General features: G+C 23.9%; 2 protein-coding genes across 3 annotated transcripts in view; one reads left to right on the forward strand and one right to left on the reverse strand.

Moving 5' to 3' along the window:
• On the forward strand, nucleotides 1–5,003 carry LOC112691132 (A-kinase anchor protein 10, mitochondrial). Of its 2 annotated transcripts, none has more exons than XM_025565286.1 (8): nucleotides 1–108; nucleotides 192–424; nucleotides 486–804; nucleotides 954–1,077; nucleotides 2,647–2,786; nucleotides 2,846–3,220; nucleotides 4,590–4,666; nucleotides 4,736–5,003. In XM_025565286.1, exons 2-8 carry the CDS (start codon nucleotides 295–297, stop codon nucleotides 4,885–4,887), a joined length of 1,317 nt encoding a protein of 438 aa, XP_025421071.1. In that variant the 5' UTR covers nucleotides 1–108; nucleotides 192–294; the 3' UTR covers nucleotides 4,888–5,003. The 2 variants fall into 2 exon arrangements, with proteins under 2 accessions (XP_025421071.1, XP_025421073.1); XM_025565288.1 differs by having other exon boundaries at nucleotides 2–113.
• An 883-nt stretch (nucleotides 5,004–5,886) lies between these two features.
• Nucleotides 5,887–11,692, reverse strand: part of LOC112691131 — a 9,226-nt gene continuing 3,420 nt past the window's right edge. Inside the window, exons 4-18 of the mRNA XM_025565285.1 lie at nucleotides 11,429–11,469; nucleotides 11,110–11,301; nucleotides 10,832–11,051; nucleotides 10,489–10,646; nucleotides 10,253–10,426; nucleotides 9,982–10,111; nucleotides 9,763–9,920; nucleotides 9,495–9,694; nucleotides 8,213–8,390; nucleotides 7,611–8,150; nucleotides 7,375–7,548; nucleotides 7,133–7,270; nucleotides 6,772–7,054; nucleotides 6,527–6,630; nucleotides 5,887–6,460 (exon numbers count right to left, since the gene is read on the reverse strand). Coding sequence (XP_025421070.1) covers nucleotides 6,023–6,460; nucleotides 6,527–6,630; nucleotides 6,772–7,054; nucleotides 7,133–7,270; nucleotides 7,375–7,548; nucleotides 7,611–8,150; nucleotides 8,213–8,390; nucleotides 9,495–9,694; nucleotides 9,763–9,920; nucleotides 9,982–10,111; nucleotides 10,253–10,426; nucleotides 10,489–10,646; nucleotides 10,832–11,051; nucleotides 11,110–11,301; nucleotides 11,429–11,469 — 3,128 coding nt within the window. The 3' untranslated portion in view covers nucleotides 5,887–6,022. The remainder of the gene's footprint in view (nucleotides 6,461–6,526; nucleotides 6,631–6,771; nucleotides 7,055–7,132; nucleotides 7,271–7,374; nucleotides 7,549–7,610; nucleotides 8,151–8,212; nucleotides 8,391–9,494; nucleotides 9,695–9,762; nucleotides 9,921–9,981; nucleotides 10,112–10,252; nucleotides 10,427–10,488; nucleotides 10,647–10,831; nucleotides 11,052–11,109; nucleotides 11,302–11,428; nucleotides 11,470–11,692) is intronic.

Consider the following 11,692-nt stretch of genomic DNA (forward strand, 5'->3'; position numbering starts at 1 on the left):
AAATAATTGTATTTATAATGTAAAAATAATTAAATCAATTAAGTACATCAATTTTAAATTTAGTTCTCAAGGTTATACTTGCAAATGTTGGTGAACCAAACTTTTTCAGTAATGTATTATATTGTTATATATATATATATTTATTTTTAATTATTATCCTGCATAGTAATTCTTAATTATTATTTATTCAGTTTAACTCTTCCAACGTCCTTGTTTTGATGTATATTTGATACTTCTATGTTTAAAAAACATTTAAATAAATTAAAGCCTAAAAAACTGAACTAATATGATACGATGCTCAATTTTTGGAAAACAATTCAATCTAAAAAAAGTCCAACATTATCAGCTAATATCAATAATGTTGGATTGAGTCTTACTGGTGATGGATTAATGCCCCTTAAAGATTTTGAATATGACGAGAAAGGTTGGTAATCTTTGTATTCTTTTTATGAACTATATTAATTAAGGCTTTTCATTTTTAACAGATCTTTATGGTTTGGAAAAATGTAGACTATCATTGTATTTTGATGAAGCATTGATGTTAGATAGCAGTGCACTTTTATCTATGTTCAGGCAATTTTTAGACCATCGAAATTTATTACCTCTATACCATTTGTACATGGCATTATTGGGTCGTTCAGACATTGAGGATGAAGTTTTACGTCAAAATGTATTGAGGAACATCCTAATTCATCGAATTCATTTTTCTGATAAATTAATATCAAAAATTAGTACTCAGAGTGAACATATAGATATAAATGATTTCAAAGAAGTTACGGATAAATTTCACATTATATTACATGAGTAAGTATAATATGCTTGTGAAAAAATCATAAGTTATTATTATTATTATTATTATTATTATTATTAGACTCCATATTCATAGAGGTAACTTAGTTATATTAATAAATTACTAATTGTATTTATACATTACTGTTATGTATATTTTTTAGATATTGGAATAGTTTTGTTCAAACTGATATGTTTTGTAAGTATCAAGTAGATGTTTTAACTGGAGGACAAGTTACACTTGGTGATATATTGCTTTGTAATGGACTTCTTTCATATTTCATGGAGGTATTATAATAGTTTTTTTAACATTATAATTTTTAATATAGAAATTTAAATATTATTTGTGTCATATTAAGTGATCTAAAATTTAAACTTTTTTTTGAGTATAAATTTTATCTTTTACTGTAATTTCAGAATTTAGATTCTTATTTATCTAACTAAATTGAAAGTAGTGTACATTTTTTATAATTTTAAATAATAAATATGATTTTATTTTTAAATAGGATTAAAAATATATTATAAATCTAAATTAATAAAAATTAATAATTAAATAATTTCATTAATTGTTTAAAACTTAGTTATTAAAAAAAATAGTAGATAGCAGATATATTATAAGACTAGAAAAATCATAATTTGAGTCACTTAAATATGCACATAGTGTATTCATTACTGATCCGTATTAAAGTGATCATATTGTTTCTCTTAACTCATGCATATTTACTATCAATTTTACTTCAAAATAATTCAGTTTTATTAATATAATATATTGTTATATTTAATAATATAAATAATATAATATACTTCTTGTTATGTTAAAATATTTATAATATGAAGTAATATGTCCTTATTGAGTGTATTTAAAATTTATCATATAGAATATATTTTATTTTAGTATAAAACAAAATAAATAAGATTTAACCATAAAATAAAATATATTTAAAAGTTGCAAAAACAAAAAATATGCCTATAATCATTATTTTATATGATTCACAGGTGATATAGAATTGTTCATGCACAAAGTTAATTTGACTTGGGCTGGTAAAAAATTTTTTTTTCTCAAAGATTTTTATTCTTATAAAATTTATTTATTTATTTTTAAATTATTTTTCATGAGTTACTGAAAATAAATTAAATTTAAAAATGTTGAGGAGATTCACATATCATACTTTACAGAACTAAGACTTAAATCATCATTATTGACCTTGATTTAAATATTATGAGATGATAGGAGATTTACTTGATTGACTATATTAACTTTAGTTATTAACTTTATGACTATCAGCAGTTAATATTTTAAACCAATTTAAATATAATTATAAATGCATTGAAACCAATTATCTAAATCAGAGTTATTATGTTAAATTGTATTTTTTGAAATTTGGTAGAAATGTTTATTTAATTGAAAAATTATTATGTATTTATATTAATATTTACCTAACCTTAGGTTAGCTTAGTTATTATTTACATTCTAATTTATAATAAATATCTTGTCATTTCTTTAATTTCTTCATATGTTTAAGCTCTTATATTCGTTGTGAATTTTCCTGTTGTAATAATTTCTTAGGTGCTTGGTCATTCCTGCAGTCATGTCTTTTATTATGATACTATGAAGCCCTTCTGAATGCCTATGTGAATGTTCATTACATTATATTCTTATATCGATGAATCCAATTAAAATATAAGGTGTATGAATTTATAATAAATATTCAATTCACCCTAGTACATTGCTATTATCATGAGTTTTTTATTTGCGATGATAATACACTTTTAATAGTTTAAAATTCAACATTATATTGTTATTGAAAACCAATACTACAGTTTAATAATTTTAATGAATGATCTTAATTTTCATAGTTCCTTGATAGTGAAGGCTGTAGATCTCTTGTTGAATTCTGGTTAGCAGTTACAAATTTTGAACGCTGTGTTGAACAGTTTAAAAATACATCAACCGACTATGAACAAGCCCAAAGTGATGCTATTTGTATTTATGAAAAGTAACTGCATTTTTTGTAATAATGCTATATAATATGTCATAACTTAATATTCTTTATAGATATTTGTCTCTACAAGCAACATGTTCACTTGGCTTTAGTGACCAAGTAAGAATTACTGTTGAAGAATCTATATGCCCAGCTGACATACATAGCCAAACTGTTGCAACAATAGGGCAATGTTTTAAATCTGCTGTTTTAGTAGTTTTGACATTTTTACGTCAAAGATGTTTAATACCATTTCTATCATCACAACATTATGTACGTTATTTGTCTGAATTAATTAAAGCTGGAAATTCTTACCAATCTTTATCTCAAGACAATGAATCATCTAGTTCATCTGTTTCTGAGTATAGTACCAATTCAAAACGATCAATGTCTTCTCTTTTACCATATTCAGCTAGTACAGATTCATTATGGAGGAAAAGGCAGCAAAGGTAATATCAAAATATTCAAAATTATTATATTCTTTTGAAATTTGTTCTAAATTCTATTAATGAGCTTAATAACTGATAAAAATTGTTGGAAGATAATTATTTCTTTTTAAAATCTTAAAATACAAACTTCTTTAACTATTTTTTTTAATTTATTTTATACTAATTTTTTTATATTATATTACTGTGGAACCTTGATAAATAGAATAGGTATGTGGCAAAAAAAAAAAAATTGAGTTATTGAAATTATTTTACTATACAACACAAAAACTTTATTTTGTAATTATATTTAACTATTCCATGTATATTATATGTATGTATTTTTTATAATTTTTTAAAAAAGTATTCCATATTAAAATAAATATGTAAATAATAAAGAAAAAAAAATAAAGTAAGATTATTTTTGTAAGAAATTGCATATTTTTGATTCTATTTTATTGTATGATATGGATATATATGCAGTTTTTAATTATGTTGAGCATGGAAAAAATTTTACTTAGTATTTCTGGTTGCTTGCAATTATATTTATCTATTACTTGTAAGCCATCTAATGCCTGGACAAAAGTAGTTGAAGGTAAAAATAATTTCACATCATTATCAATATTCGACTACACCCCACTTAACTCTTTAGGCATTTCTTTATTATTTATGAACATACACATTTATACATACATTTATTATATTATTTCAGTAACTTTTGGTATGAAATATAAATGTATGTCAAAAAATTTGAATTATGAGCCAAAATTCAACTCAAATGATTTAGCAAAAAACTCGAATTAGTGATATTCAAATTATCAAAAAAAATGTATCATACATATCATATATTATAATGCAGGGGCCAAAGCATTCCTTCAAGTAATCAAAAATATAACTTCTAAATAATCGAATTATCAAAGTTCCACTGTATTTAAAAGTTTAGTATCTATAAAAAATATTTTCAATTCATCTTAAGAGTATAAATTAATAATATCTATATAATTTATTTACAATTAAACAAGTATATGTAAATATTATAATTTACAAAATTAATACAAATTAATACCATCATTAAGATTATAGTACATTTCAAGGGCATACCAAAGTGGGAGGTTTTCGGGTCCGGACTCCCCATTGAAATTTCTACATATTCAACGATTTAGTTGTAAATTGTATAATAATAATAAATAGTGTAATAGTGTAATTTAATTTCCCATTATCAGATAAAATAAAAATTTTGGACTCCCTCCCCCATAAAAAATTCCTGGGTACACTCCTGGTACATTTATTATACATTGATTTTATTTACTTAATATATTATTATACTTGATTTTTATGGGTTTTTAAATTGTATCGATATGCATTAAAATTTTTCTTGTATTTTATTTAAAAGTGGATTAAGCTTTGGTAGAGTTGATGAGTATGGACGTTTTGAACGAAATATAGAACCAGATCCCGATAAAAATAAAGGTACTTATTGATAGTTTGTACTTATTGATAATTTATATTAATAATATATGTAATTTTCATTATTTATAGAATCTGGTATTAGACGAATGATGAAAAAATTTGTGAATAATGATGGTGTAAAAATACAAGAAGATATGGCATGGCAAGTAGCTGAAATGATTGTTAAAGATGTCACTAGTGTGACAATGGCTAATAATGATGAAGACTATGGTGCAGAATAATATATTTATATATAGCTATGGATTATGTATGTAATTTTAATACACAATTAACAAAAATGATGAATTATTATTACATTTAATAAACTCTGTGTAAGTTACGCACATATTGTAAAACATTTACATAAATTAGTATTTTTATATTCATTACCAGTGCTTGACTTAGCAAAATGAAAGAAAGGGGAGTTTATTTACTTTAAAAAAATTAGCGTCCATGAAACTTATTAAGCGTTATAATTATAATGTAATAATAATAGGGGGCGCTAAAATTTCTGAAGATTAGTTGGAGTACTCTGTCCCCCTGGGTCCCCCCTCCTTATCAAGCACTGTTTATTACAAATATTTATTATAATTTGTTAAACTATTAATTGTTATATGATTAAATATTTAACTATTAAGATACTGTATATTAGAATCAATTTTTATCTTTAGTATTTATATTATTTTATTAATGTATTCTTTAGGTTCAAAAAATTATATTATTTTTATATATATATACATATATATATATATAACTTAAAATCTCAAATTTAACTATTAAATATTTTAGTTTCATTACATAGAGCTACACTAGTAATATGTGATGATTATACATAAAATTTAGTTAACATTTAATTAAAAATTGTATTATATTGGAATGAGAAGTATATTAGATTGTGATATCAAAAACTTTAGGTCAGATAGATCTTGATTAAAAAACTTTTTTTTATATTTCCAAGTTTTTTAATTTTTTATGAAAATACCATATTTACGATTGTGCTATTAGTTATAAACTTCATTTAAAGAAAACATAATTTGATAAATTAATTTCTTTTGGTCTCTAATAGTTTTTTGTATATGTTAAGATTATTTTTGTAAATGCATATTTTTAAGTAATGAAGACAAAGTTTGGAGATACCTACTAGATTTATACATACAGAATTATTAAATTTATGTACAAAATATAAATGTGTGTATTTAATATAAATCAAATTAATTTATACTGCATTTGAAGGGCTTGTAAAAACTATAAAAATAAAAAATTTAAAAATATATAGGACTATAAAAAATTAATTAAATACAACAAAAAAGTAAAAGGTATCCAAACAAGAAATAAGATCAATAATTAGTATAAATACAAAAAATAATAATTATAGTATTACTTAAGAACAAATAATAAAACAGAATTCAAGATTGAAAATAATAATATTTGGTTTGTTGAAGCCTTAGAATCAGCTTGCATTTCAGGAGAATCTTCTTGCATTGCATGAGATGAATCTGCTTGCATTTCATGAGAAGGGATACGGTTTGAACTTTCAAAAGCATAAATACTGGCAGCTTGTGTATTATTGTATTCTAAATATTTATGTCCAGCATCAGTCTTTGGTATCACAACTGCAGGTATTAGTTGCCAATCAGATACAGAGGTTGATTCTTCATCAAATACAGGTACAGTTTGTACATCAACTTCAATTTCAAAGGTTAATATTTTTAAAAGTATTTCTTTAATTTGAATATCTATTAATTTAGAATGAATTTCCAAGAGTGTTTGAGCAGACTTCGGTGTTAAATGTTTGACATGGGAATCATTTAATAGCTATGAACAATAAAAATGACAACATTTAAAATATCAAGGCTTAATAATAATAACGTTTATATTGACCTTAATTTGTTCTTTATTAAGACATTTAATGGTACTTGGAGAAAGACCTTCTAATGCTTCTGGATTTAAGTCTAATAATAGCTGCCATTGAGTGATGTTAATTCCTATGATAAAAAAATTAACTATCAATACTTCCTTAGAAAAAATATATACCTGTTGATTGCATATTAATTTCTACTATAAAAAAAAATTTAAAGTGGCCATTCGCTAAAAACATAAAATTAATTAATTGTTAGTTATCATACCAGAAAGAATGATTCCCATGCGCTCCACTTCAACCGTCTTCCATGAACTAGACTGTCCGATGACAGAAACTGCAATTGATGCAAGATTTTTTATACAAGGCATGTCACAAGTTTTAATGTCATTGAAAGCTGAACTTGTCTTCCAGAACAATTCTTTATTTGGCATAATTATTTTAAAAGTACGTGGTTGTAACTGACATAACAATGAACCAAATGCTGCCCACAAATGTGATGGAATATTTGCTTTTGATTTTGTCATGAATTGTTTTATAATTTCTTTACGCTAAAAACAAAATCATTTTACAAAATATCCAATAATAAGTTATATGTAATCATGGTTTTAACATTCAGAGATACATACAATATCGTTAGTTTTAACATATTTGGAAAGTAAATTAATCAGTTCCAATGACCAAGGGCTGGTTATGTCTAAATTTATTGTTTTTATGTCATCAATTGACAATCCAGACAATACAGAGCCATATGTGTGTAAAGCAGCCTATTATTTATTGAACATATAAACAGACATTTAAGTATAATAAATAATAAGAATGTAAATAATTACTGAAAAAGTACATCTCGTAAACAAATCTTAAAACACACCTTATCTTTTGTTTTTGACCAAATGTATCTGGCTAATTCAGTGTTGATATTAAATGACCCTAACAGATCTACACAATCCTCCAGTTCCTTGTCGCTCATAGAGTGTATAATCATACCTAAGTCCATGGAAGCAACTGATAAAGGTCCTAGCATTTTTAATGCTTCACAGCCAATCTAAAATATTAATATTATATACTGAAAAATATCATACACAGACCCAACACACACTTGCTTACTTGCACATTATAATTGAAAAATATTTCAAATGACCTTTTTTTTCTATCAGAAACATTTATTTTGGATATTTTATGTCCCCTCATTAAATTAGATGTCTGAATGGTTTCTAATGAAAGTGATTTATTCAAAGCTATATTATATTCATAATTTTTAACAGTATCATTAATCTTGTTTCTAATTACTGATGAATTGTGTTCAATGTCTTCCGATTGTTTGGAAATAACAGTAAGTAAAGAGGCAGACTCAGTATTTTCAGTTTTATTTTTATTCTCTTTTCCCGAAAAAAATGTTTTTAACAAATTGCTTGTTGTTGATAATTTACCAACATTATCTAAATCCGGAATTGGGATTAAAACAGTTGGTTTAGCAATTTTTGCTTTAGCTTCTGATGACTTGATAATTTCTTCATGCCGATGATTATCATTTATCGGACTAATCATTTGTAATTGATTTTGCATTGAGATCAAGTAGAAATTAATTAGATTTGATAATGAATTAATAAAATTCACATACTGGTCACCCAAAATTAACACACAACCCTAAGAAAATAATAAATAAAAATTTTACTTTAAAAGTTGTTATTTTATTCCTAATATACAACCTTGTAAAATGGAACATTGTTTGATATCCATTCAATTTCATCAGCATAACGAGTCTGTATAATATCAGCAGAATCTAAGCGGGACATTTTTGGCACAGAATTTAATTGATCGTAATCAAATACAATAAGAAGATCAGACAATGTTATCAAAGTATCACTTGACCAGTATTCAATATTTCTGAAATTAAAATATAATATAAATATTACAAATGTTGTACAAACTTTTTATTTTTAAATTTATTACCACTACTAATCTATAAGATAAAATAAAACCTTACTACTTATAAAAAATAAAAACAACTTAATAAGAATATTTATACACCTCAAATGATTATATACCTATGATTACCTAATACAACTAATAGATTTAATTTTTTTTTATCATTAAATAGTTTAACGAATAAACTTCAAAATTTGAAAATATTTAAATTTTAATTACATATTGGAGTCTCATAAGACTATGCTAATTGATAATATACTGATTTGTAGTTATTTCATAAGGTATGACATAATGGAACTATAAAACAAGTTTTTGTACAAAAATACATCAAAAATCAATATAAAAAAAAAAAAAACAACAAATTTTGAATTATTTGCAAAGGAACTTACATAGTATTAGCCCCAAATATATAATAGGAATAATTCAAGGTGGAGGAGGGATTTTCAAAATTATATATACAATGTTAGGTAAAAAATAAATAAAAAAAATACACAATGGATTATCAATATTGAAAAACAAAAATGTTAATAAAAAATTAATATTGTTAAAACATAAGTAGACAACTATGTATGAATTTTTAAATCTGTTTAATTTTTATAGAATGAAGACTAAGTATATTGTTAGTATAAATTAATGTAAAAAGATTCTCGATAGGAGGGTTTAAAACCCCAAATCCCTAGCGCATGAGCCTGCATATTATACTATATAAAAATATAGTAATTTGATTATATAATTTAATATAAAATATGATGGCTAAGAAAAATTAACAGTTTAATTATGAATATTATTTGGCTGACAGGCTAGTAATGGATTTTTCTATGATTTTAATGTTCTTATCAGGTGGTATAGACCGCTCAACTAATCGACAACATGTCACCTATTATTAAATTAATAAATATATATGTTAATATATTTTTCAAGGAAAAAGAGAAATAGTAGAAAATTTAAAGCACTCTATTGTACTCTACCAATATCATTGTTTAATAGTATTTGCCTTATTATAATTTTTTTTTTTTACATTTTACAAAATATATTCTATTTAATAATATAAATTAATTTTACCCAAAAGCTTTGATTATTAGATCAGCCCATTTTTCTCTAGATATTGAATCAACACAAAGTCTCCTATCAAATAAACCAGCTTCTACCATGAATTTGAATGCTTGTCCATCCACTAAACTTAAATATGTCAGAGGAATAAAATGAGTTAAATTTCCAAGTATATATAACTGTTCATAACTTAAACTGGATATATTTTTTTGCTGTTATGAATTAAAAAATATACGATTATAATAATATACACTTATTTAGTTTAATTCTTTAAACTTACAATACAAGCGATATACTTTTCAACCATTAATGATAATTTTTCAGGTTGAGATGCAATCATAAGTTCAGGAATACTTAATTTTCCAATAGCATGCAAGATATTATCTCTTAATTTTGAATTAAAAATAACATCAACAGAAAGAGTTGTTAAGACAAATCCTAAAATAGTGGTTACATAAACTTTAAGAATAATAAGATACAATAATAGATATTAATTTACCTGGTAATGCTTCTATTTCCCATGCTTCTAAATATAATGATGTGGTGGAATGTGCTGTAAGCTTTGCTTTCAACTTAAGATAATTAATAAATGCTTCAGCAACACAAATCTGTAAATTTTTTGGAAACACCTGTAAAAATATAAAAAATATAATGTTTATTTTAAAAATCAATTATTGTTTTTATTATTTAATATCAGTTCCAATAAAAATTAATAAATTATTTTAATTTTTATAAATTTAATTTGTTTTTATGTAATATAAAATCCTTACTTTTCCATTTCGTTTGAGATATGCATTATATTGGGATATTAAGACTAGAAAATTTGTACTACTTAATTTTTTTATGAAATTACATGTATACCCATTATAAAGGCCATTATTGAATATTGATTTCTTGCCAGTCCATTTGATAAGTAATTCATTACTTTCTAATATTACATTTAACTAAAAAAAATTTAATTTAAGTCATAGATTTTATAATTGCACATTTTGATATTAATATTTACCATTTGCTTAGGTAATTTGTCAATTCTATCAGTATATTTTGGATATAATTGTTTAAGAACATCGAATATGGGGCCAGGTATATCCAAAGGAGATAACTGTTCAAAAATTATATTATGTTTATTTTTAAGCATTTCTTCAATAAAGTTGACACTTTGAACTGAAAGAATTATTATTTTAAAAGGTTTTTTTTCAATCCTTCGATTCACAAAAAAAATAAAAATAAAAAAAAGTCATAAATAGTAAAATAACTGAATGCAAATTAATAATATTATATACCTACTGTATTTATCAGTTAATTTTACTAATAAAATATTTTTAAAACCATAATATAATAATATTTACCTGGATTTATAATATTTAAAAGATGAAGAGCCATCGGTAAATTGTGATTGTTAACTAAAGAAACCAAGTGAGATGCCACTTGATAACTTATATTTCCAGTATCAATATTTAATAGGCTTGAAACTGGAATGGCTTTTATCATATATTTCAAACCAAGTAGGAAATTTGGATCATTTTTATGAAAAGATAACATACTACTACAACCACTCAAATAAAAAGCCTAAATAAAAATGTGGCCAAATGTATAATTGTAAAAATGAACAAACTAATTAATTTACTTGTCTATCAGTAAGCATAAATGAATCAACAGCAATAAGTGATTGAACACTGGGTGGAGTAGAACAAAATTTTAAAAATGATGTAGCTGGTTGGGTATAAAATAATGGAAGATGCCGCAAATCATCAGATGTCCAACCATTTATGGCATTTATTTTTGAAGACAACCAATCACTAGCAATTTTATTGAAAATCTAAAAAGATGAGTAATAATATTTTTGATTAATAATTCTAATAATTAACACTTCTTTATTAAATAATTTTAATTTGTTTAACCTGGATAATTTAGATATAAATAAATATTGGTCAATACATTATTACTTGATAGTTATGAGAAATAATTATATCTATCTTTAAAAGAACTAGTACCAAGAGCTAGTTATACAATTCAAATTAATGACAACAGTGGACACTTAACATCATGCACATACTACTTAACAAAAAATTTAGAAATTTCAGTGTGTATGACCAAATGTGTACAACTAGGGTTACCATAAATTTATAAGGCGAAACCGGAAAAACACAAACACAATATCGAGTAATATACTTTTTATACAACTTTTAATATATTGAGAGAATCAGTGG

Source organism: Sipha flava, unplaced genomic scaffold (genome assembly GCF_003268045.1).
Source record: "Sipha flava isolate LNK unplaced genomic scaffold, YSA_version1 566_pilon_pilon, whole genome shotgun sequence".
In the NCBI taxonomy this organism is placed as follows: domain Eukaryota; kingdom Metazoa; phylum Arthropoda; class Insecta; order Hemiptera; family Aphididae; genus Sipha; species Sipha flava.

Bases quoted from the DNA above. Each gene is read 5' to 3' on its own strand.
- LOC112691132 (XM_025565286.1), top strand. From the start codon at position 295: ATGCTCAATTTTTGGAAAACAATTCAATCTAAAAAAAGTCCAACATTA. The intron at 1,078-2,646 runs GTATTATAATAG...TAATTTTCATAG, and splicing joins TTCTTTCATATTTCATGGAG to TTCCTTGATAGTGAAGGCTG. The intron at 3,221-4,589 runs GTAATATCAAAA...TTTATTTAAAAG, and splicing joins TGGAGGAAAAGGCAGCAAAG to TGGATTAAGCTTTGGTAGAG.